This window comes from Heteronotia binoei, chromosome 4 (assembly GCF_032191835.1).
Source record: "Heteronotia binoei isolate CCM8104 ecotype False Entrance Well chromosome 4, APGP_CSIRO_Hbin_v1, whole genome shotgun sequence".
NCBI classification, from domain to species: Eukaryota; Metazoa; Chordata; class Lepidosauria; order Squamata; family Gekkonidae; genus Heteronotia; species Heteronotia binoei.
Window position 1 is genome coordinate 179,459,153 of NC_083226.1, and position 24,669 is coordinate 179,483,821.

A 24,669-nucleotide genomic window follows, 5' to 3' on the forward strand; every position below is an offset into this window, starting at 1 on the left:
GCTTCTCTTCTGTTCTTATTGGACTCTTGTGGCCTTTTCTTGATCTCTTCAAACCCATTTTAAGCTGCCTTGAACCATGAGGAAAGATAGGATGTAGATGTCTAAATAAATAGTGGTAATTCCCCCGTGGCAACCATGTGGATACTGTCACTGCTAGCTTGGCCCTAAGAGAATCAAAATCACTTGCAAAAAGAAAAAAAAAAAGACTTGATTAACATTTATGAATTTCTCAGAACTCAGCCTTTTTCTCAAGGCAGAACCTCGATTACCTCGCATGATGCGCCTATCTCCATTTACACAGAGTGCCTGCCACCCCCGCTCTCCGGTTCAATGTTATAAATAAGGACATCGCATACCAGTTCCATCCCCAGAAAATGGGGAGGGGGGAGACTATAGGCTCTGGGAAAAGCCAGTTCAGATGGCATTTAAAAGCCTTCAGAAGGCATTTAAATGCTTTTTGAGATCCCTTCTGCAGTGCAAGAAAGCTTAGAAGGGCACTCAGGAATGGTACCTTCAGTACATCTCCAGCAATCTCCCTTTCTGCTTGTCCAGTCCTGCCGTAAACTGCCTAGGTCATGGTGAGTCCTTCAAAAGCATCCCCATGAGCCTCAGAAAGGGAGACGATTGGAGAAGTGCTGAAGGTACAGCTCTTGAGTGGTCCTTCCTTCCTTCCTTGCCTCCCACCCTTCCCTCCCTCTCTCCCGTCCTTCCCTCATTCCCTTCCTTCCTTCCTTCCTTCCTTCCTTCCTTCCTTCCTTCCTTCCTTCCTTCCTTCCTTCCTTCCTTCTCTCCCTCCCTCCCTCCCTCCCTTCCTTTCTCCCTTCGTCCCTTCCTCCCTTCTTTCCTTCCTTCCTTCCTTCCTTCCTTCCTTCCTCCCTTCCTTCCTCCCTTCCTTCCTCCCTCCCTCCCTTCTTTCCTTCCTTCCTTCCTTCCTTCCTTCCTTCCTCCCTCCCTTCCTTCTTTCCTTCTCTCCCTCCCTCCCTTCCTTGCCTCCCTCCCTTCCTTGCCTCCCTCTCTTCCTTCCCTCATTCCCTTTCTCCCTCCTTCCTTCCTTCTACTTCCTTCCTTCCTTCTTTCCTTCCTTCCCTCCTTCCTTCCCTCCCTCCTCCTCTCCCTCCCTTCCTCCTCCTCTCCCTCCCTCCCTCCTTTCCCCCCTTCCTTCCTTCCTTCCTTCCTTCCTTCCTTCCTTCCTTCCTTCCTTCCTTCCTTCCTTCCTTCCCTCCTTCCTTCCCTCCTTCCTTCCTTCCTTCCTTCCTTCCTTCCTTCCTTCCTTCCTTCCTTCCCTCCCTCCCTCCCTCCTTCCTTCCCTCCCTCCCTCCCTCCCTCCCTTCCTTCCTTCCTTCCTTCCTTCCTTCCTTCCTTCCTTCCTTCCTTCCTTCCTTCCTTCCTTCCTTCCTTCCTTCCTTCCTTCCTTCCCTGCAGCTCTCAAACTTCTGACATTCTTGTCTTGCAGCTCTCAAGCACCTGATGTTTATTCTGTGTGGCTCTTACGTTAACCAAGTTTAGTCACCCCTGGTCTGAAGTAAATGAATGATATGATATAAACCAGAGTTTGCGGGGGTGGGGGGTGTTTTGTGCTCAGTGGGGAGTGCAATCCGATGGAGAGTAACTCCAGTCTAAGGCCAATTAAATAAGTGGGCTTGGACCACAGTAACTTAAGACTGAATTGTGAGTGGCCAAAAGAAACCAACAAGAAATTAACTCTATCTAATCAGGAGTGGAATTCTAGCAGGAGCTCTTTTGCATATGAGGCCACACACTCCTGAGGTAGCCAATCCTCCAAGAGCTTTCAAGGCTCTTTTTTGTAAACTCTTGGAGGATTGGCTACCTCAGGGGTGTGTGGCCTCATATGCAAAGGAGCGCCTGCTAGAATCCCACCCCTGTATCTGATACAAAGCTATGTCTATTGAAATGGGGAGGGGGAGTTTGCAGAGTTCTCCTGGGGTGAGGTTGCCAGCTCCCCCTTGGTCGCCAGCAGGAAATGAGGAGTGGAAGAGTTCCCAAGTGCATGCTGGGAAACTCCTGGACAAAGATCCCAGCAAGCTATAATGCCGTAGAGTCCATCTTCCAAAGCAGCCATTTTCTCCAGGGGAACTGATCTCTGTAGTCTGGAGATGAGCTGTAATTCCGGGGGGGGGGGGGGTCTCCAGGTCCCACCTGGAAGATATGAGGAGCCCCCTTTTTTAATCCAAAGAGGTTTGATTCTTGCAAAAAGCCTGGTGGTGCAAAGATACTAAAACGTCTCCATCTTTCTCGTTTCTCCCTCTTTGTCCGATAGCCGCTTACCCTGCTGCCTACGGCCAGATCAGCCAAGCCTTTCCACAGCCGCCTCCCATGATCCCACAGCAACAGAGAGAAGGTGAGTCGCTCCAAAAGGACCATTGTGTCACGTTCTCAGGGCGCAGGCAGGCAGGAGTCCAAAGCCAGTCCAAGGCCAAAGTCCAGGAAGTCGAGCAGGAGCCAAGTCACCAAAGCCAAAATCGCAAACCAGAATCAGAAGTCAGGGTCCAAAAGCCAAAGGGTCAGGGTGCCAAGGAATTCAAGCAGGTCAGGAATCAGGAAGGAGCGTGGATGCAAGCCAGAGAATAGACTTGTTGCTTCCACAAGGTTACCAGGTCCTGGGTGGGAGTTCTATGGGAGCCTCAATCAGCCTGCTCCCTGAGTGGCAGCGACTCTGCTAGAACTCAGGGCTGAGGGATCTGAAGCTTCGGCGTGCCTCATGTCTTCACTCTGAAAGTTCTTTCCGGAGCCTGCTTCGAACTCTTAAGATGGGAAGGGGAGAGCATGGAGGAGATTGACTGTCAACAGCTGACACTGGTGCCTGGAATGTGGGGAGAGTGATTGATGATCCAGCTGCTGGTGGTTCAGCTGAGGAACTGGCTGGCAACTCTTCCAGGTCTGTTAACCCTTCCAGCTCCCCCTCATCAGGGCTCATGACACATTGCACCGCAGGAGAGAGGACAACCAAGATGATTTGAGGGTTTGGAGCCCCTTCCCTAGGAGGAAAAGCTGAAGAGTCTGGGGCTTTTCAGTTTAGAAAAAAGACAACTAAGGAAGGGTGGGAATAGGTTTATCAAATTATGCATGGGATGAAGAGAGCTGACAAATGAAATTCACTGCCACAGAAGGTGGCAGCATCCACAAGCATAGCCAGCTTCAAGAGGGGATTGAATAAACATCTGGAGCGGAGGTCCCTCAATGGCTGTTAGCCACAGGATATTGTTGGAGTGTAAATAACTGGGGAAGGCAATGGCAAACCACCCCATAAAAAGTCTGCTGTGAAAACGTCACACCAGAGTCGGAAACGACTGATGCTTGCACAGGGGACTATCTTGACCTTTATAAAGAGCCCCGTGGCGCAGAGTGGTAAAGCTGCAGTACTACAGTCAGACTCTCTGCTCATGAGCTGAGTTCGATCCCGGCGGAAGCTGGGTTCAGGTAGTCGGCTTGAGGTTGACTCAGCCTTCCATTCTTCCGAGGTCGGTAAAATGAGTTCCCAGCTTGCTGAGGGGGAAATGTAGATGACTGGGGAAGGCAACGGCAAACCACCCCATTAAAAGTATGCTGTGAAAATGTCATGATGAGACATCACCCCAGAGTCAGAAACGACTGGTGCTTGCACAGGGCACTACCTTTACCTTTTATTGTTGGAACTCTGTCTGGGGCAGTGATGCTCTGTATTCTTGGTGCTTGAGACAGGCAACAGTGTGAGGGCTTCTAGTGCCCCACTGATGGACATCCTGATGGCACCTGGGGTTTTTTGGCCACTGTGCAACACAGTGTTGGACTGGATGGGCCATTGGCCTGATCCAACATGGCTTCTCTTCTGTTCTTAAAAGCAGAAGTCTGTGAGTGAGTATTAGCTACGGCGTATTGTTGGAACTCTCTGTCTGGGGCAGTGATGCTCTGTATTCTTGGTGCTTGGGAGGGGCAACAGTGGGAGGGCTTCGAGTGTCCTGGCCCCACTGATGGACCTCCTGATGGCATCTGGGTTTTTTGGCCACTGTGTGACACAGAGTGTTGGACTGGATGGGCCATTGGCCTGATCCAACATGGCTTCTCTTATGTTCTTATGTGACACAGCGTGTTGGACTGGATGGGCCATTGGCCTGATCCAACATGGCTTCTCTTATGTTCTTATATGACACAGAGCGTTGGACTGGATGGGCCTTTGGCCTGATCCAGCATGGCTTCTCTTCTGTTCTTATGTGACACAGAGTGTTGGAATGGATGGGCCTTTGGCCTGATCCAGCATGGCTTCTCTTATGTTCTTATATGACACAGAGCGTTGGACTGGATGGGCCTTTGGCCTGATCCAGCATGGCTTCTCTTATGTTCTTATATGACACAGAGTGTTGGACTGGATGGGCCTTTGGCCTGATCCAGCATGGCTTTTCTTATGTTCTTATATGACACAGAGTGTTGGACTGGATGGGCCTTTGGTCTGATCCAGCATGGCTTCTCTTATGTTCTTATATGACACAGAGCGTTGGACTGGATGGGCCTTTGGCCTGATCCAGCATGGCTTCTCTTATGTTCTTATATGACACAGAGCGTTGGACTGGATGGGCCGTTGGCCTGATCCAACATGGCTTCTCTTATGTTCTTATATGACACAGAGCGTTGGACTGGATGGGCCTTTGGCCTGATCCAACATGGCTTCTGTTATGTTCTTATGTGACACAGAGTCTTGGACTGGAGGGGCCACTGGCCTGATCCAACAGGGCTTCTCTTATGTTCTTATGTGACACAGAGGGTTGGACTGGATGAGCCACTAGCCTGATCCAGCATGGCTTCTCTTATGTTATTATGTTATTAAAGCTTTATTGAGAATATAAACATTCATGTTCTGGTGTGCAGTTCTGGTCGCTGCACCTCAAAAAGGATATTATAGCATTGGAGAAAGTCCAGAAAAGGGCAACTAGAATGATTAAAGGGCTGGAGCACTTTCCCTATGAAGAAAGGTTGAAACGCTTGGGACTCTTTAGCTTGGAGAAACGTCGACTGCGGGGTGACATGATAGAGGTTTACAAGATAATGCATGGGATGGAGAAAGTAGAGAAAGAAGTACTTTTCTCCCTTTCTCACAATACAAGAACTCGTGGGCATTCCATGAAATTGCTGAGCAGACAGGTTAAAACGGATAAAAGGAAGTACTTCTTCACCCAAAGGGTGGTTAACATGTGGAATTCACTGCCACAGGAGGTGGTGGCGGCCACAAGCATGGCCACCTTCAAGAGGGGTTTAGATAAAAACATGGAGCAGAGGTCCATCAGTGTGTGTGTGTGTGTGTATGTATATATATATATATATATATATATATATATATATATATATATATATATATATATATATATATATATATAAATTTGGCCACTGTGTGACACAGAGTGTTGGACTGGATGGGCCATTGGCCTGATCCAACATGGTTTCTCTTATGTTCTTATGTGACACAGAGGGTTGGACTGGAGGGGCCATTGGCCTGATCCAACATGGCTTCTCTTATGTGACACAGAGTGTTGGACTGGATGGGCCATTGGCCTGATCCAACAGGGTTTCTCTTATGTTCTTATGTAACACAGAGTGTTGGACTGGATGGGCCATTGGCCTGATCCAACATGGCTTCTCTTATGTTCTTATGTGACACAGAGGGTTGGACTGGAGGGGCCATTGGCCTGATCCAACAGGGCTTCTCTTATGTTCTTATGTGACACAGAGTGTTGGACCGGAGGGGCCATTGGCCTGATCCAACATGGCTTCTCTTATGTTCTTATGTGACACAGAGGGTTGGACTGGAGGGGCCATTGGCCTGATCCAACATGGCTTCTCTTACGTTCTTATGTTCTAAAAGCACACCTTGGCTGGGTCTACACCACTGGCTCGGGGTGGCAGCGTGCTAACCCAGAAGTGAGCCATTGGAAACTTGAGTGCCCCAGAGCGTCCAGATGGCCCGTGGAACAAGGACAGGCTGTGGGCATCCCGGGGGATCATCCAGAGTGCTCATGCGCCTTGTCCGTCACTCCCTGGGTGCTTTCCGGGGGCTTCCTGGCTGTCCAGATGGCTGGGGAGACACCTCAGAGGTGCCGCAGCGATTAAGTACTACTTTGTAAGTGGTACCTTTTTGGACCATTCTTATTGCAGTAGGGACAGGTCAAGGGCAGGAGTGGGACGGCAGGCAGATGTGTGCATCTGGATGCACTTTTTTTGTCCACTCGCCTGCTTTTTTTTGTCCACTCAGCAGCTTAAACTACCCGTTTGGCACCAGCCGCTATCGGACAATAGTATGGGATGGGATTAGCAGTCCTACATACAGAGAGATTGGGCAGTGAATTAGTATGCAAAATAGTAGGAAATGCTTACATCAGTATGCAAAATAGCGGGAAATGCTTACATTTTGACTATTTTGCATACTAATTCACTACATACTCTCTGTATTGAGGACTTTTAATTCCGCCCCACAGTGTTGAACATGGGGAGGGATGGTGGCTCAATGGTAGAGCATCTGCTTGGGGAGCAGAAGGTCCCAGGTTCAATCCCTGGCATCTCCAAAAAAGGGTCCAGGCAAATAGGTGTCTGATTCAGTAGAAGGCAGCTTCATATGTTCATATTGAGGACTTTTAATTCCGTCCCACACTGTTGCCTGATGAATTGTGTTTTTAGCACCCAAAAGCTTACATCCTCGATAAAGTTTTGTTGGTCTTAAAGCTGCTACTGGACTCCAACTTTGTTCAATCACAGACTGGTTCAGAGGGGCGGGGGACAGTTTTCCATGTTGCACGAGTCCTCCCAACTCACTGGCATGAATCACGTGGAACCTTTTTTGTTCCGTCAAGCTACTATGGGAGACCTGACTCGCTCTTTGGTTTGGAAACCTGCCTTAGCTAGTGGAGAGCCAACGGCAGAGGCATTGGAGAGGGTCAGGACCGGTGTTCCCCTCTAAGCTGAGTTAACGTGAGCGATCACACACATTTTTAGCCTCCAGCTCACACCTTTTCATCTTAGCTCAGGAAGGATGACCCCAGAGCACACTAATTGTTGCAGTCGCACACAACTTTCATGCCAAGAGCTCACAAAGTAGAATTTTTGCTCCCAAGACTCTGCAGCTTAGAGGGAACATCGGTCAGGACTTCGCAGTCTTTTGAACCCTTTGGGTGCTCCATTCCATAATTCACTTGAATAAGCAGGTAACTGTGCAGGGGTTGGGTGGGAGAGCTGATTAATTAGCCGAGTCCATCAAAACCTTCCCCTGTCCCCCCCACCCCCGTGTTCAGTATAAACTCTCCCACGGCCTCCTGGCCCTTAGGAGATCCGGGCGATGTCGTGGATTGGCCATTCCTTTGAGCATCGTCGTGGGGAGAAAATTATGCATAGCAAGTCTTCATCAGAGCTTCATTTCCCATTAATCCAAAAAGAAAATGTGGAGGGAGCAAGGGCCTTCAATCACTCCGAGGCCCAGGAATTTTAATGAGCTTTAAATGGGCATCTGTCAGAATCCTGACTCGGCGGAACTACCCTTGCCAGCCAAGCGAATGAGTAATGGCCAATAAAAGGGGGGGGGAGCACCTCCGTGAACTCCTCTCTCTAACGGGAAAGGCAAAGTTGTAATTTGCTGTGTTATGACACTATAATTATGCCCTGATGAAGAAAGTGAGAACATTAAAAAGAGCCTTCTCTTCTACACAGCATGGCCCTCTGGCCCCCACTCCCCCTAGAACAAGAACTAAATGGGTTTAACCCTTGATCTGCTGATTCCTCGCACCAGCTTCCACATAGAGCATACAGGGGGCAAAAACAGTCTTCCTTCCTTCCTTCCTTCCTTCCTTCCTTCCTTCCTTCCTTCCTTCCTTCCTTCCCTCCCTCCCTCCCTTCCCTCCTTCCCTCCCTCCCTCCTTCCTTCCTTCCCTCCCTTCCTCCTTCCTTTCTTCCCTTCCTTCCTCCTTCCTTCTTTTCCTCCCTCCCTCCCTCCCTTCCTTTCTTCTCTCCCTTCCTCCTTCCTTCCTTCCTTCCTTCCTTCCTTCCTTCCTTCCCTCCCTCCCTCCCTTCCTTCCTTCCTTCCTTCCTTCCTTCCTTCCTTCCTTCCTCGCACCAGCTTCCACATAGAGCATACAGGGGGCAAAAACAGTCTTCCTTCCTTCCTTCCTTCCTTCCTTCCTTCCTTCCCTCCCTCCCTTCCCTCCTTCCCTCCCTCCCTCCCTCCTTCCTTCCCTCCCTTCCTCCTTCCTTTCTTCCCTTCCTTCCTCCTTCCTTCTTTTCCTCCCTCCCTCCCTCCCTTCCTTTCTTCTCTCCCTTCCTCCTTCCTTCCTTCCTTCCTTCCCTCCCTTCCCTCCTTCCCTCCCTCCCTCCTTCCTTCCTTCCCTCCCTTCCTCCTTCCTTTCTTCCCTTCCTTCCCTCCCTCACTTCCTCCTTCCTTCTTTTCCTCCCTCCCTCCCTCCCTTCCTTCCTTCTCTCCCTTCCTCCTTCCTTCCTTCCTTCCTTCCTTCCTTCCTTCCTTCCTTCCTTCCTTCCTTCCTTCCTCCCCTCCCTCCCTCCCTCCCTTCCTTCCTTCCTTCCTTCCCTCCCTCCCTCCCTTCCTTCCTTCCCTCCTTCCCTCCCTCCCTCCTTCCTTCCTTCCCTCCCTTCCTCCTTCCTTTCTTCCCTTCCTTCCCTCCCTCACTTCCTCCTTCCTTCTTTTCCTCCCTCCCTCCCTCCCTTCTCTCCCTTCCTCCTTCCTTCCTTCCTTCCTTCCTTCCTTCCTTCCTTCCTTCCTTCCTTCCTTCCTTCCTTCCCTCCCTCCCTTCCTCCCTCCCTCCTTCCTTCATTCATTCCCATATTTAAATTAGTTTGCCATATTCATGATAGGGCAAAATTCATGATGATTTTTCATGGTTCTGGTTGTGGGGTTTTTTTTAACTGAACCATGAAAAATCATCAAGAATTTTGCGGTTTGTGGTTCGCAAACGGAAGTTCGAAATTTCCGCAAACTTAGACAGCAGTTCCATCTGTGCCCGCCCCTACGCAACACCCCAAAAAAGAAAAAGCAGGTTTGAACTTCAGGTGAAATTCTGACCTGAGGACCTAAAGAAGAAGCATGCCATATAAAAAGCGATGTAGGAAAAGAACTATGGGAATTTCCTTGCACGACATGGACCTTATTACGGGTTACAAGTTGTAAATGTACTTATTTTCTCATAGATTCAGGTGGGTGACCTTTTTGGCACTAGAATAAAATTTGAGTCCAGTGGAACCTTTAAGACCAACAAAGTTTAATTCTGGAAACTTCTGGATAATTCTGGATATAAACTTTTTGTGTGCATGCACACTTCTTTAGATACATTGAAACAGATTTCCTCAGGCTAGTTGGAGTCCAGATGTATAAGTAGCTGGGAGATAAGTACAGCTGAGATTGGATTATTCTTGTTTATACCCAGAACCGAACTTTGTTGGTCTTGGAGGTGCTGCTGGAATAGGGTTGCCAAGTCCAATTCAAGAAATTTCTGGGGACTTTGGGGGTGGAGCCAGGAGACATTGGGGGTGGAGCCAGGAACAAGGGTGTGACAAGCATAATTGAACTCCAAGAGAGTTCTGGCCATCACATTTAAAGGGACAGCACACCTTTTTAAATGTCTTCCTTCCATAGGAAATAATGCAGAATAGGGGCACCTTCTTTTGGGGCTCATAGAATTGGACCCCCTGGTCCAATCGTTTTGAAACTTGGGGGGTACTTTGGGGAGAGACACTAGATACTATACTGAAAATTTGGTGCCTCTATCTCAAAAAACAGTTCCCCCAGAGCCCCCAAAACCTCCAGATCAATTCCCCATTATACCCTATGAGAATTGATCTCCACGCAGGAAATAATGAAGTGCTCAGCAGATGTTTCCCTCCCCACCCCCCTTTCTGGAGACTCTGAAGCGAGGGACTGGCCTCTCTACTCACGAGTTGCTGCCAACTTCTTCACAGCAACCCAGACACCCCATCCCAAGAGGAAGCCTTTCAATCGGAGACTGAAGCCTCCGGAGGTGGAAAGGAACATGGTCCTCTAGGGGCGGGAAGGAGGCTGGGAAAGCGGAAGAACCCCCGCTGGGACCTGGGCATTGGCAAGCCTATGCTGGAATCAGACTTAGATCCTCCATCTGTTTGTTAACTCTTGTATGTGTATGCTAATTTGCTGCCATTCACAAGTCTTACTAATTGCTTTAATCCAGTCACAATTATACTTATTGCCGAGTGACTTGGAGAGCCAGTTTGGTGTAGTGGTTAAGTGTGTGGACTCTTATCTGGGAGAACCGGGTTTGATTCCCCACTCCTCCACTTGCACCTGCTGGCATGCCCTTGGGTCAGCCGTATCTCTCGCAAAGTTGTCCCTGAAGCGACAGCTTCCGGGAGAGCTCTCTCAGCCCCGCCGACCTCACAGGGTGTCTGTTGTGGAGGAGGAAGGTAAAGGAGTTTGTGAGCCGCTCTGAGACTCTGAGCGGCTCACAATCTCCTTTTGGCGTAGTGGTTAAGTGCACGGACTCCTATCTGGGAGAACCAGGTTTGATTCCCCACTTGCACCTTCTGAAATGACTTTAGGTCAGCCATAGCTCTGGCAGAGGTTGTCCTTGAAAGGGCAGCTGCTGTGAGAGTCCTCTCAGCCCCACGCACCTCACAAGGTGTTTGTTGGGGGGAGGGGGGGAGATAAAGGAGATTGTGAGCCACTCTGAGCGGAGGGCAGAATATAAATCCAATGTCTTCTTCTGATTCAGAGAGAAGGGCGGGGTATAAATCTGCAGTCTTCTTCTTCTTCTGAGACATTGAAACAGATTTGCTCAAGCTTTGCATCTAGGTATAGAGAGGGTGAGGGGATCAGTTGCTGGGAAAAGCGAGTTCGAGTCCAGCTGCATAAATAACTGGGAGATTATAGCTGAGATTGGATTATTCTTACTTATACCCAGAACTGAACTTTGTTGATCTTGGAGATGCTGTTGGAATCAAATTTAGTTCTCACATCTTTGTTAGCTCTTGTATTTGTGGGCTGATTTGTTGCCATACTCAAGTAATTCCAACTGTTTTCCTCCAATCTCATCTATACTTATCTCCAGGAGTCATTTTGTAAAAAAAATAGCTGGTGGAGCTCATTAGCATAACTCGTTCGCATATGCCGACCCCTCACCAGCCAATAGCAACCCGATGCAAGAAAGGAGAGCCCCCAGGCAAACAAGGCCTGCTTGGGCCAGCTAGAGATCCAGCCAGTCCAAGCAGGCCTCGCTCGCCTGGGGCTCTCCTTAGCCACCCCCCCCCCCAGTCAAAAGGTCAGGAAGCCACCCGCCACCCAAAATCACATAAGAAGTGGAGAAACGGTGGTGCGGGCTTCTCCAGGGGTTAATGAGGGCTACTGGGGGCGTGGCAAAGCCCCTGGTGGCTGGCTGGCTGCCTGCTCTCCTAATCCAGGGATTGTTATGCAGCTTCACCTACTATTCAATGGACAAGGTAGGTGGGGAGGAGGAGGGGGAACCCCCAGAAAGGTTCACGAGCTATGCTCCTGTGAGGTCCTGCTAAATTCAAGGCCTGCTTATCTCCCAGTGACTTATGCATCTTGACTCTAACTACCCCTTCCTGGCAGCTGACTCCCCCCAATTCTCTTTCTACCGACATCTCAGGCTTGAGGGAACCTGTTTCAGTGTATCTGAAGAAGTGTGCGTGCATGCTAAGGTTGCCAGCTCCCCATGACTCCCGGGCAGAGCTGGGAGGGAGCATTAGAACAGAAGAGAAGCCCTGTTGGATCAGGCCAATGGCCCATCCAGTCCCAAACTCTGTCATGCAGTGGCCAAAAAAACCAAGTGCCATCAGGAGGTCCATCAGGACACTAGAAGCCCTCCCACTGTCCCCCACCCAAGAAGCTAGAATACAGAGCATCACTGCCCCAGATATAAGAGAAGCCATGTTGGATTAGGCCAGTGGCCCATCCAGTCCAACACTCTGTGTCACATAAGAACATAAGAGAAGCCATGTTGGATCAGGCCAATGGCCCCTCCAGTCCAGCACTCTGTGCCACATAAGAACATAAGAGAAGCCATGTTGAATCAGGCCAATAGCCCATCCAGTCCAACACTCTGAGTCACATAAGAACATAAGTGAAGCCCTGTTGGATCAGGCCAATGGCCCATCCAGTCCAATACTCTGTGTCACATAAGAACATAAGAGAAGCCCTGTTGGATCAGGCCAATGGCCCATCCAGTCCAACACTCTGTGTCCCATAAGAACATAAGAGAAGCCCTGTTGGATCAGGCCAATGGCCCATCCAGTCCAACACTCTGTATCACATAAGAACATAAGAGAAGCCATGTTGGATCAGGCCAATGGCCCATCCAGTCCCACAGTGGCCAAAAAAACCAAGTGCCATCAGGAGGTCCATCAGTGGGGCCAGGTCACTAGAAGCCCTCCCACTGTCCCCCACCCAAAAAGCTAGAATACAGAGCATCACTGCCCCAGATATAAGAGAAGCCATGTACGATCAGGTCAATGGCCCATCCAGTCCAAAAATTGTGTCACATAAGAACAGAAGAGAAGCCCTGTTGGATCAGGTCAATGGCCCCTCCAGTCCAACACTCTGAGTCACGTAAGAACATAAGAGAAGCCCTGTTGGATCAGGCCAATGGCCCATCCAGTCCCACACTCTGTCACGCAGTGGCCAAAAAAACCAAGTGCCATCAGGAGGTCCATCAGTGGGGTCAGGACACTAGAAGCCTTCCCACTGTTGCCTCCCCAAGCAGCTAGAATACAGAGCAACACTGTCCCAGATATAACAGAAGCCATGTAGGATCAGGTCAATGGCCCGTCCAGTCCAACACTTGTGTCACATAAGAACAGAAGAGAAGCCATGTTGGATCAGGCCAATGGCCCCTCCAGTCCAACACTCTGTGCCACACAGTGGCCAAAAACCCCCAAGTGCCTAGAGTTGCCAAGTCCATTTCCAGAAATATCTGGGGACTTTGGGAGTGGAGGCAGGAGACACTGGGGTGGAGCTAGGAGCAAGGGTGTGACAAGCACAATTGAACTCCAAAGGGAGTTCTGTCCATCACAATTAAAGGGACATTCACAACTTTTTAAATGCCTTCCTTCCCTCCACCCTCCTCTTCTCTGATTTCACCTCAGAGGTGGTGCGGAGGGGCGACGCCGCTGCGCGGCTGCCGCCTCTTCTCCGCTTCACCGTAGCTGCTCCTTCGAGATGGGCTCAGCGTGAGCCCATCTCGGAGGAGCAGCTAAGATGAAGCGGAGAAGAGGCCGCAGCAGCGCAGCGGCATCGCCCGCTCCACTCCGCCTCTGAGGTGAAATCAGAGACGGGGAGGGTGGAGGCAGGCCAGGAGCGTGGCGAGCCGCGAGTCCAGGTCCTAGAAGTGCCATCAGGAGGTCCATCAGTGGGACCAAGACACTAGAATCCCTCCTGCTGTACCCCGCCCCCAAGCACCAAGAATACAGAGCATCACTGCCCTGGACAGAGAGTTCCAACAATACACTGTGGCTAATAGCCACTGGTGGACCTCTGCTCCAGATGCTTATCCAGCCCCCTCTGAAGCTGTCTATGCTTGTTGCCGCGGCCACCTCCTGTGGCAGTGAATTCCTAAAACATTCCAGGAGTGGAAGAGGGCTCCACCGCCAAACAGCAACATCCTCACGTGCCATCCTCAGAATGATGACATCATATGGAAGTGATGTAATCACCTTGGGGACATCACCCAGTGACGCTCCGGTTTGAGGGCAAAACTCTGTGTTAAGATTGCCTCCCAACCGTAGAGTTTTGCCCTCAAACCAGAGCGTCACTGCGCAGTGTCCCCGATGTGATGATGTCATTGTGAGGGGGACACCATGTGGGAACATTGCTCATTGGAGGGAAGGGTTTCCCCAAAATTTGAGGGGTCCCCTGCAGGCTGGGAACCCGAATGCACATGAAAGCTTATACCCAGAATTAAACTTAAAGGTGCCACTAGGGTTGCCAAGTCCAATGTAAGAAATATCTGGGGACTTTGGGGGTGGAGCCAGGAGACTTTGGGGGTGGAGCCAGGAGACATTAGGGGTGGAGCCAAGATCAAGGCTGTGACAAGCATAATTGAACTCCAAAGGGAGTTCTGGCCATCACATTTAAAAGGACGGCACACCTTTTCAGTGCCTTCCTTCCATAGGAAGTAATGAAGGATAGGGGCACCTTCTTTTGGGGCTCATAGAATTGGACCCCCTGGTCCAATCTTTTTGAAACTTGGGGGGGTATTTTGAGGAGAGCCACTAGATGCAAAAATTTGGTGCCTCAAAAAACAGCCCCTCCCAGAGCCCCAGATACCTGTGGATCAATTCTCCATGATTTTCTATGGGAATAAATCTCCATAGGGAATAATAGAGTTCCCAGCAGACATTTCCCTCCCCTCCCCCCGCTTTCTGAGGACCCTGAAGCGGGGGGAGGGTCTCCAAACCGGGGGATCCCCTGCCTCCACCTGGGGATTGGCAACCCTAGGTGCCACTGGACTCAAACTTTTAAAAATTATCTATCCCTTCTCCGCAAGCACATGCTGAAAGCCATTCATAGTACAATCACAGCTATTTACAACCAGTAAAACAATCCAGTCCTTTTTTAAAAAAAAACAGAAACTCACAGGAATACAGTTCTGGTGGGCGTGGTGTCAGGGAGGGTGGCCTCATATGCAAATGAGTTCCTGCTGCGCGTTTTCTTTTTAAAGGCCCTATGTGAAACAATGGTGATGTCAGGGGTGTGGCCTCATATGCAAATGAGGGCCTGATGGCCTTTTCTTTACAAAAAAAAAAAAGTCCTGAAACGATTTGATCAGTAATCAGTATGTATATAATCTAAAACACCATACAATCAACAGGAAGCCGACGCCAGTTAAACGCTTGCAGAAATTTGTGGCGGGGGGAAGGGGAATCTCGGCCTTGTGTTGGCAAGGAAGTACATTCCATAGCCCAGGGGACCACCACAGATGAGGACCTCTTCATAGAATCATAAAGTTGGAAGGCAACTTCCCCTGAGAAAAAACATCAGGAGAGCCCTACTGGGTCTGACCAGGGAAGGTCCATCTAGTCCAGCCTCCTGTCTAACACAGCGGCAACCAGTTCCACTGGAGGGCCGGCAACAGGGCAGAGAGGCTGAGGCCTTCCCCTGAGAAGAACATCAGAAGAGCCCTGCTGGATCAGACCAGTGAGGGTCCATCTAGTCCAGCCTCCTGTTTCACACAGTGGCCAACCAGTTCCTCTGGAGGGACAACAACAAGGCAGAGAGGCCGAGGCCTTCCCCTGAGAAGGACATCAGAAGAGCACTGCTGGATCAGACCAGTGAGGGTCCATCTAGTCCAGCCTCCTGTCTCACACAGTGGCCAGCCAGTTCCTCTGGAGAGCCAACAACATGGCAGGGAGGATGAGGCCTTCCCCTGAGAAGCACCTCAGAAGAGCCCTGATGGATCAAATCAGTGAGGGTCCATCTAATCCAGCATCCTGTCTCTCACAGGGGCCTGCCAGTTCCTCTGGAGGGCCAAAAACAGGGCAGAGAGGCTGAGGCCTTCCCTTGAGAAGAACATCAGAAGAGCCCTGCTGTATCAGACCAGTGAGGGTCCATCTAGTCCAGCCTTCTGTCTCACACAGGGGCCAATCAGTTCCTCTGGAGGGCCCACAACAGGGCACAGAGGCTGAGGCCTTCCCCTGAGAAGAACAACAGACGAATTTCAGAGTCTCAGAGTGGCTTACAGTCTTTTTTATCTCTCCTTCTCCCGCAACAGACACCCTCTGTGAGGTGGGTGATACTGAGAGAGCTCTCCCAAAAGCTGCCCTTCCAAGGCTGACCCAAGGCCATTCCAGCAGCTGCAAGTGGAGGAGTGGGGAATCGAACCCGGTTCTCCCAGATAAGAGTCTGCGCACTTAAGCACCACACCAAACTAATAGAAATAAAGCGCACAATGGTATTATCCTGAAACCATGCCCCCCTCCCTCAGTCCATGGAAAAATTGTCTTCCACAAAACTGGTCCCTGGTGCCAAAAAGGTTGGGGATCGCTGGTATATAAGATAGTGTCCATTTTGAAAGAAGGTAGAGCAGCTTGGTATTGCAGGCTTTGACTTATCTCTGCTCTCTGTTTATCGTAATAAACTTCCCCCCCCACACACACTTCCTGGTCACCTGGACGCCTTTTATTGGCCAAAGGCATCCAGATATGCAGATTTGTGCAACACGGAGAACAGGTGCTCCTTCACTCATTGGGCTTTTTGTCTCCTCCCTCTTTCTCCCCTCCGTCTCCCGTAGGACCCGAGGGCTGCAACCTGTTTATCTACCATCTGCCCCAGGAGTTTGGGGACGCAGAGCTGATGCAGATGTTCCTGCCATTCGGTAATGTCATCTCCTCGAAAGTGTTTGTGGATCGGGCGACAAACCAAAGTAAATGCTTTGGTGGGTAAAGATAACAAAACAATTAGATTCATCCAGGAAAGGAACTTTCTCTGAACTACTTTGAACATTTGAGTTTATTTTATTTTTTTTGTTTCGTTCTCTTTTTTTGCAAACTGCCGGGGGGTGTTTTTTTTTTTGGTAACGTCACTTCGCTGATCTCCCCCCTCTCTGTTTCCTTTTTAGCGATCTCTCTTTTGTCCCCCTCCTCACTGCGGCTTCCCTCGCTTCCACCTGCTCACAGTCAATTTTTTTGTTTTGTTTTAAAGTTCTGCTACAAAGAGGATCATGGGAGTTTGGGATACTTTGGGACAGAATCCCGAATCCTGGTTGGAAGGGGGGGAAATTGCTGTGTATTTTGCGGGAAAGGGAAGAACGGGAAGCACATGTGAAATGGGGGCTAGGGGGACTTGGAGAGGCGCCCGTCCAGAGCCATCGCAGGGGAGGGACAGAGCCGCCCTTTGGCCAGGTGCGGTTCCTCAGCCAGGAGGTGAAGGAGAGGGTTAGAGGATCCAGAAAGGCCATTCCCTTGGCCGGAGACGGAGGGGCTTGGGGTTTAGAGTTTACAAATGCATGCTGGAGGGCGAGCATGTGATCCTAGTGTTTTAATTCTCTACAGGTTGTCCCTCCATCCTCCCTCCTCCCTCCCCGTGCTATAGTGAAATGTTATGGATGCTCTGTTGTTATGTGGGGTGGAGTCTCCTTCAATTTCATTCATCCCTCCACCTGCTTGTCCCTTTAACATTTCATCCCCCCTCCCGGACTCCAAACAGGACCCCCCTGGCCTTTTCTCCCTGCCACTTGGTCCTTCCTTTTAGCGGCCTTCAAAGCATTTTCTTCCTCCTTTTCTACTGCCAGCCAAAAGCGCGTTCACACAACCTTTTCTTTACCTGCTGTCAACCTTCCTGCTAACCGGAGATAGCTTGCCCCCGTTTTTTGAGTACGTTAATCCCAAGAGCTGAGTCAACACCACGGTAGGCTGAGAGGCCTTCAAGAACGCATGCCGAACCCATGCGAGCAGATTAACTGTTCTCCGAACAGTCGTGTGAAATGTGAGCGGAGAGCAGAAGGAAAGAGCATGAACGTGCTGCGGTGATGGGGCAGCAACGCAGCTCTGTACCCTTACATTTAATGATGTGGCAGAACATGCGGTATAGACATCATTCCGGAAACGCCTTTCCTCGGATTAATTTGGATTAAAATGCTCTTGAACAAATTGTGAAGAAGTCCGATCGGCAACGTGACTCAGGCAACCCCACATCAGAAAGCTGAGTTCTTGTAGAAAAATCCAAAGCTGGCACTGTGTCAGTAGAGCTGGGACGCTGCTGGGAATGCTGCAGAGTAGTGAGCTACTGGCATTAAAGCTGTGAGCTCCTGCATAAAGTAGTGTGCTCTGGGGTTAGGGTTGCCAAGTCCAATTCAAGAAATATCTGGGGACTTTGGGGGTGGAGCCAGGAGACATTGGGGGCGGAGCCAGGAACAAGGGTGTGACAAGCATAATTGAACTCCAAGAGAGTTCTGGCCATCACATTTAAAGGGACGGCACACCTTTTTAAATGCCTTTCTTCCATAGGAAATAATGGATAGGGGCACCATATTTTGGGGCTCATAGAATTGGATCCCCTGGACCAATCGTTTTGAGACTTGGGGGGGATTTTGGGGAGAGGCACTAGATGCTATACTAAAACTTTAGTGCCTCTACCTCAAAATATAGCCCCCCCAGAGCCCCCAATACCCGTGGATCAATTCCCCATTGCATTGTACCATAGAGCAGGGGTGTCAAACTCATTTGTTATGAGGGCCAGATGTGACATAAATGAGATTTTGTTGGGCTGGGCTGTGTCAGGTTGGGCCATGTTTGCACCTATTTAAGATTAGGTAGTAGAGATATAAACTTTATAAAGGACACAGACAAACACAAATAAAGATTTATTTTTTTTAAATAACCCCTTAAAATAAAACATGCTTAAAACATTAGCACTTGTTGGTCTTAAAGGTGCTTTCTTTGTATCTCTCCCATGGGATCCAGAGAACTGGCCAAAGGAAGCTCTGGCTCTTTCCTTCCTTCCCCAGGGGACCAGGTGGGGGAGGAACCGCAGCCAATTGAAGGAAAAGAGGCTTGGCTCAGTAGCTCTGCTGCACAATTGAGAAAGCCTGGCAAAGCAAGCTTTGCCTCCCCCCCCCTTCCTTCCCCAGGGAGGAGCCTCAGCCAAGGGAGAAAATAGAGACTTTGCTCTGTAGCTCCTGTGCGATTGAGCGAGCCTTGCAAAGCAAGCTGTGATGCAGAAGGAATTAAGAGAGACGGAGAAGGAAAGGGATGACAGCCAGTTGGCCTGATAGCAGCCCTCTGAGGGCCTGATTCGGCCCCCGGGCCGCATGTTTGACACCCCTGTCACAGAGTCTAGAAAAATACAGAAGTCACAGAGTGATGGGCCATCCCTTCTGAGCTGCTACCCATTCCTAAACTCCACCCTCCCCAGACGCAGCCTCCAAATTACCAATAATTTCCTAAGCCAGAGCTAGCAATTTTGTTCCTACCTCCACTGAGCCATCTACTCTGCCAACAGCCCTCTCTTCACAAGAACAAGTTTGTTCGGAGGGGTAAAAGAATTAGCAAGAAGGGCCTTCGTGATTCGTTTCCCATGATATCTTGGATGTGGCTCTGAAAGGCATGGGTTTCTCCACACTCCTTTTCAAGGGTTTTCCTGCATTCTCGTTTCCCTTGTTTGTAAGTTCCTGTTTCTTCGGGGAGTGGTGTGTGCTTCCTGTTCCACATGTGTTTTGCTCCCTCTAGGGGTTGACTTGATATTACATTGATTTCTGTCCGCCATAATAACCTGCAGTTTATATCTGCAGGGAGATATGCTGGACAGAAACCGATGTAATATAGAATTGACCAGTAGAGGGAGTAAAACGCATGCAGAACAGGGGAGGGGGAAGCAAAGATGCAGGAATGTACAAGTGAGAAAAGTGAAAATACAGGAAAGCTCCATGAACACTCCAAGAAAACTCAAAAATACCGGACTCTGTCAAGAGAAACTTACATATCACAGGTGACAATGCCATTGCTCAAACTTGTATATGCACCCTTCAAAATACAGCTTTATGTCATCACAGAAGCAGTCAGTCACATGTACCCAAACCCTGACAGGTCTTACAGCCTTGACACAGATTTCTGCACTGTTTTCTGTCATGGGCTTTCAGTGGTCCTGTGGTCTGAAAACTTCTTGGAAGACCAGGGTAAATCCATCGTTCTTCAAAGGTTTGGACTATCATGAACAAGTAATCAAAAAGAGTGAACAAGAATTTTGAGGCACCTAGATTTGAGTCCAAGGTAAAGGCACCTTACAGACCAAGATTTTTGAAGGGCCTGAGCTTTCTAAAGCCCAAGGACTCTTAATCAGAGACTTTCAAAAGCCCATGCCCCATGTGCATAAGGTGTTACTGGACTCCAGTCCAGCTGTACTACAGAAGAAGAAGAAGAAGACCATAGATCCATACCCTACCCTTCTCTCTGAATCAGAGTCTCAGAGCGGCTCACAATCTCCTTTATCTTCTCCCCCCACAACAGACACCCTGTGAAGTGGGTGGGGCTGAGAGAGCTCTCTCAGAAGCTGCCCTTTCAAGGACAGAGACTCAGAGTGGCTTACAATTTCCTTTATCCTCTCCCCCCACAACAGACACCCTGTGAGGTGCATGGGGCTGAGAGGGCTTTCACAGCAGCTGCCCTTTCAAGGACAGAGACTCAGAGTGGCTTACAATCTCCTATATCTTCTCCCCCCGCAACAGACACCCTGTGAGGTAGATAAAGATATTGGATTTATATCCCGCCCTCCACTCCAAAGAGTCTCAGAGCGGCTCACAATCTCCTTTATCTCCCTCCCCCACAACAGTCACCCTGTGAGGTAGATGAAGATATTGGATTTATATCCCGCCCTCCACTCCGAAGAGTCTCAGAGCGGCTCACAATCTCCTTTCCCTTCTTCCCCCACAACAGACACCCTGTGAGGTAGATGAAGATATTGGATTTATATCCTGCCCTCCACTCTGAAGAGTCTCAGAGCGGCTCACAATCTCCTTTATCTTCTCCCCCCACAACAGACACCCTGTGAAGTGGGTGGGGCTGAGAGAGCTCTCGCAGAAGCTGCCCTTTCAAGGACAGCTCTGTGAGAGCTATGGCTGACCCAAGGCTCTTCCAGCAGCTGCAGGCGGAGGAGTGGGAAATCAAACCCGGTTCTCTCAGATACACTTAACCACTACACCAAACTGGCTTCCTACTGCAGACTAATATGGCTACCCTCGGAAAGTATTTTGGGTGCGTTCATATGGGCCATTTCCAAATGATATGCCGTTAGATCAACGGCGTGTTTCAGCTTGACTGGCCTGAATTGACCTGCTTCTGTTGTGCACAGATTGTTTGCGCTTCTGTTTGAAATGAGCAAAGACAGAAGACGCAAAGGTGGACCATCAAAAAAATTCACAGCATTTCAAAAGCTACCAGTAGACATCAGTCTATTGAGGCATAATCATAGTGAATACAAACAATAAATAGAATTGGATAGGGGAGGGACGGTGGCTCAGTGGTAGAGCGTGTGCTTGGGAAGCAGAAGGTCCCAGGTTCAATCCCTGGCATCTCCCAAAAAGGGTCCAGGCAGATAGGTGTCAAAAACCTCAGCTTGAGACCCTGGAGAGCTGCTACCAGTCTGAGAAGACAAGACTGACTTTGAGGGACCGAAGGTCTGATTCAGTAGAAGGCAGCTTCATAGGTTCATATATGTGGTGGTCACAATTCAAATGCAAGCAGTGAGAAGTTGACATAACAAGTCTAAACACGTTCTTCAATAGCCGTCATAAATCCAACAAGGGTCTCCTCCGCACTCCATATAGTAGTGTCCAAAAGACCTGCAAAAGTCCAAGGAGAACATGTGAAGCTGCCTTATACTGAATTAGACCCTCGGTCCATCAAAGTCAGTAATTGTCTACTCAGACTGGCGGAGCTTATAAGACAAAAAAGAGTCTTATAAGCTCTTGGAGGACTGGCTGCATCAGCGGGGTGTGGCCTAATATGCAAAGGAGTTACGTAATACTGCTACAAATAAAAAGCCCTGCCAGTGGCCAATCAGAAGCCCTGTTCGGTGGGAGACCCGCTCTCTGTCTACACTCACTTTCTAAGATGGTGAGGGGTCTGGGGACCAAGTCCTCTGAGGAAAGGTTGAAGGTGCTGGGCATGTTTAGCCTGGAGAGGAGACGGCTGAGAGGTGATAGGATCACCATCTTCAAGTACTTGAAGGGCTATCATATAGAGGATGGGGTGGAATTGTTTTCTGTGACCCCGGAAGGTAGGACCAGAACCAATGGGTTGGAATTAAATCAGAAGAGTTTCCGGTTCAACATTAGGAAGAACTTCCTGACTGTTAGAGCGGTTCCTCAGTGGAACAGGCTTCCTCCTTGGGAGGTGGTGGGCTCTCCTTCCTTGCAGGTTTTAAAACAAAGGCTAGATGGTCATCTGACAGCAATGAGGATCCTATGAATTTAGGGGGAGGTGTTTGTGAGTTTCCTGCATTGTACAGGGGGTTGGACTAGATGACCCTAGAGGTACCTTCCAACTCTATGATTCTATGATTCTAAAAACACAGCATGAGCACCAGCGGTGGAATTCTAGCAGGAGTTCCCTTGCATATTAGGCTACACACCCCTGATGTAGCCAATCCTCCAAGACCTTATAATGCTCTTTTTTGTAAGCTCTTGGAGGGCTGGCTACATCAGGGGGTGTGGCCTAATGTGCAAAGAAACTCCTGCTAGAATTCCACCCCTGATGGTGTGCAAAGCCAAGTGTATAGAGAAACAACCGCAGAAGCAAAATTCTAATAAGCAACAGTATTTCTTAAATATGTAAAGTACAAACCCAAGTAAAACACAATCCCAATTCCAGTTCCATTCTCAGCAATAATATAACAAGCATCCTTATAGGAGAATCAAGTATGTGACAAAACGGGAGAAAAGGAGAAGAAGAGATGGGATTTATACCCCACCCTTCACTCAGAGTGGCTTACCAAGGTACTATCAAGGGTAGAGTACTGACAGAAAATGACCACAAGTTCTTAAAGATCTTCACTGGCTGCCTGTTCATTTCCAGGCCCAGTTAACTTTGAAGCCTTACGTGGACTAGAACCAAGTCAGAAGAAGAAGCGGAGGAGGAGATTGGATTTATACCCCATCCTTCACTCTGAATTTATACCCCACCCTTCACGTGATGAAATGACGTCACCTGGAAGTGATGTCATCAAAATGGCGGCTCCCGTGCGGGGCCGCTCGAGGCATTTTCGGGAAAACTCTATGGTTTTCCCCAGACGCTCTAGCCATTTGGGAGGTTAAAACTCTATGGTACCTATTGTACCATAGAGTTTTACCTCTCAAATGGTTACAGCGTCCAGAAAAACCATAGAGTTTTCCCGGAAATGCCTAGAACGGCCCTGCACGGGCGCCGCCATTTTGATGACATCACTTCCAGGTGACGTCATCGCACCAGCGACGCGGGGGGAGGTTCCTCCCACCGGCCCAATGTGGGAGGTAAAACTCTATGCGGGAGGGGAGGTTCCCTGCCCGGATCGACACGGAAGGGGAGGCAACGCGGGAGTAAGCAGCCCTAACTCTGAAACTCAGATTCTCAGAGCGGCTCACAATCTCCTTTACCTTCTTCCCCCAACAATAGACACCTTGGGGCTGAGAGAGCTCTGACAGAAGCTGCCCTTTCGAGGACAGCTCTACAAGAGCTATGGCTGACCCAAGACCATTCCAGGAACTACAAGTGGGAGAGCTGGATATTTGGTCAGCCCTGACTTGGATGGCCCAGGGCAGCCTGATCTCAGACTGGGATAGCCCGGACCATCCAGGTCAGAGCAGTCGTTTTTGAGCAAAGTGCCACCTAGTCACAGCCAACCTATGGAGACCACCTTGGGTTTCCAAGGCAAGAGACATTCAGAGGTGATTTGCCCTTACCTGCCTCTGTGTCACAACCCCAGACTTTCTTGTCTTGTCTTCAGGGGGTCAGCATGGTGTAGTGGTCATGAGCGCCAGTCTCTGATCTGGAGAACCAGGTTTGAATCTCCCACATCTCCAGATGCAGCCCCCTGGGTGATATTAGGCCTGTTGCAGTTCTCTCAGAGCTCTCTCTACTTCAGAGGGTGTCTTCTGTGGGGAGAGGAAGGGAAGGCGATTGTAAGCTGCTCTGAGTCTCCTTTGGGTTCTGAAGAGTGAGGTATAAAATCCTCCTCATCTTCCTCCTCTTCTTCTTCTTCCTCCTCCTCCTTCTCTTCTTTTTCTTCCTCTTCCTCTTTTTTTTCCTCCTCCTCCTCTCCTGCTTTTTTCCCCTACTCATCCTCTTCTTCTTTTTCTTCCTCCTCTTCTTTTTTTTTCTTCGTCTTCCTCTTCTTCCTCCAGAGACAGTTTGGTGTAGTGGTTAAGTGTGTGGACTCTTATCTAGGAGAACCGGGTTTGATTCCCCACTCCTCCACTTGCACCTGTTGGAATGGCCTTGGGACAGCCATAGTTCTCACAGAGTTGTCCTTGAAAGGGCAGCTTTTGGGAGAGCTCTCTCAGTATCACCCACCTCACAGAGGGTGTCTGTTGCGGGAGAAGGAGAGATAAAAAAGACTGTAAGCCACTCTGAGACTCTGACATTTGTAGTGGAGGGCGGGATATAAATCCAGTTCAAGTTCCAATATCTTTTTCTTCCTCCTCCTCCTCTTCTTCCCCTACTTCTCTTCTTCCTCTTTCTCCTCCTCCTCTTCTCCCTCCTCCTCTTTTCTTCTTCTTCTTCCTTCTCCTCCTCCACTTCTTTTTCTTCCTCCTCCTCTTTCTTTTTCTTCCTCCTCCTCCTCTTCTTCTTCTTCCTACTTCTCCTCTTCTTTTTCTTCTTCCTCCTCTCCTCCTTGGTGGTCTTCCATCTGAGTATCAACCAGATCTGACTCTACTTAGCTTTCACAATCAAGCTACCCTCGGCCATCCAGGGCAGGGCTAAAGTGTAATAACAGCACAATATCCAATATTGTATGGCTTAGAAGGGTACATAGGTTGTTACATTAAAACAGTATTCACCGTTCAAATACAGAGAAAGAACGGCTTCTGTCCCTGGCTGGTGCCAGGAAACACAGCTGTCTGTCTTGGTCTGAAACTAGGGTGGAACTAGGAACTAGGGAGGTTAATGGAACTAGGGCTTCATTTACCCTGGAGCTGTCATGGAATTCACTGCCACAGGAAGTGGTGGTAGCTG

The 24,669-nt window shown here is 49.5% G+C and overlaps 1 protein-coding gene across 16 annotated transcripts in view; it reads left to right on the plus strand.

The window, feature by feature from the left end:
• Positions 1–24,669, plus strand: part of CELF4 (CUGBP Elav-like family member 4) — a 1,320,822-nt gene that overhangs the window by 1,246,348 nt on the left and 49,805 nt on the right. For 8 of the 16 annotated variants that reach the window (XR_009555289.1, XM_060236227.1, XM_060236225.1 and 5 more), the window contains 2 exons: positions 2,279–2,359; positions 16,257–16,400. Coding sequence is in view for 15 of the 16 variants with exons in the window: in XM_060236227.1 (XP_060092210.1) it covers positions 2,279–2,359; positions 16,257–16,400 (225 nt within the window). In the remaining variant the exon portion in view is untranslated. The remainder of the gene's footprint in view (positions 1–2,278; positions 2,360–16,256; positions 16,401–24,669) is intronic. The other 8 variants (XM_060236234.1, XM_060236236.1, XM_060236232.1 and 5 more) reach the window with 1 other exon arrangement.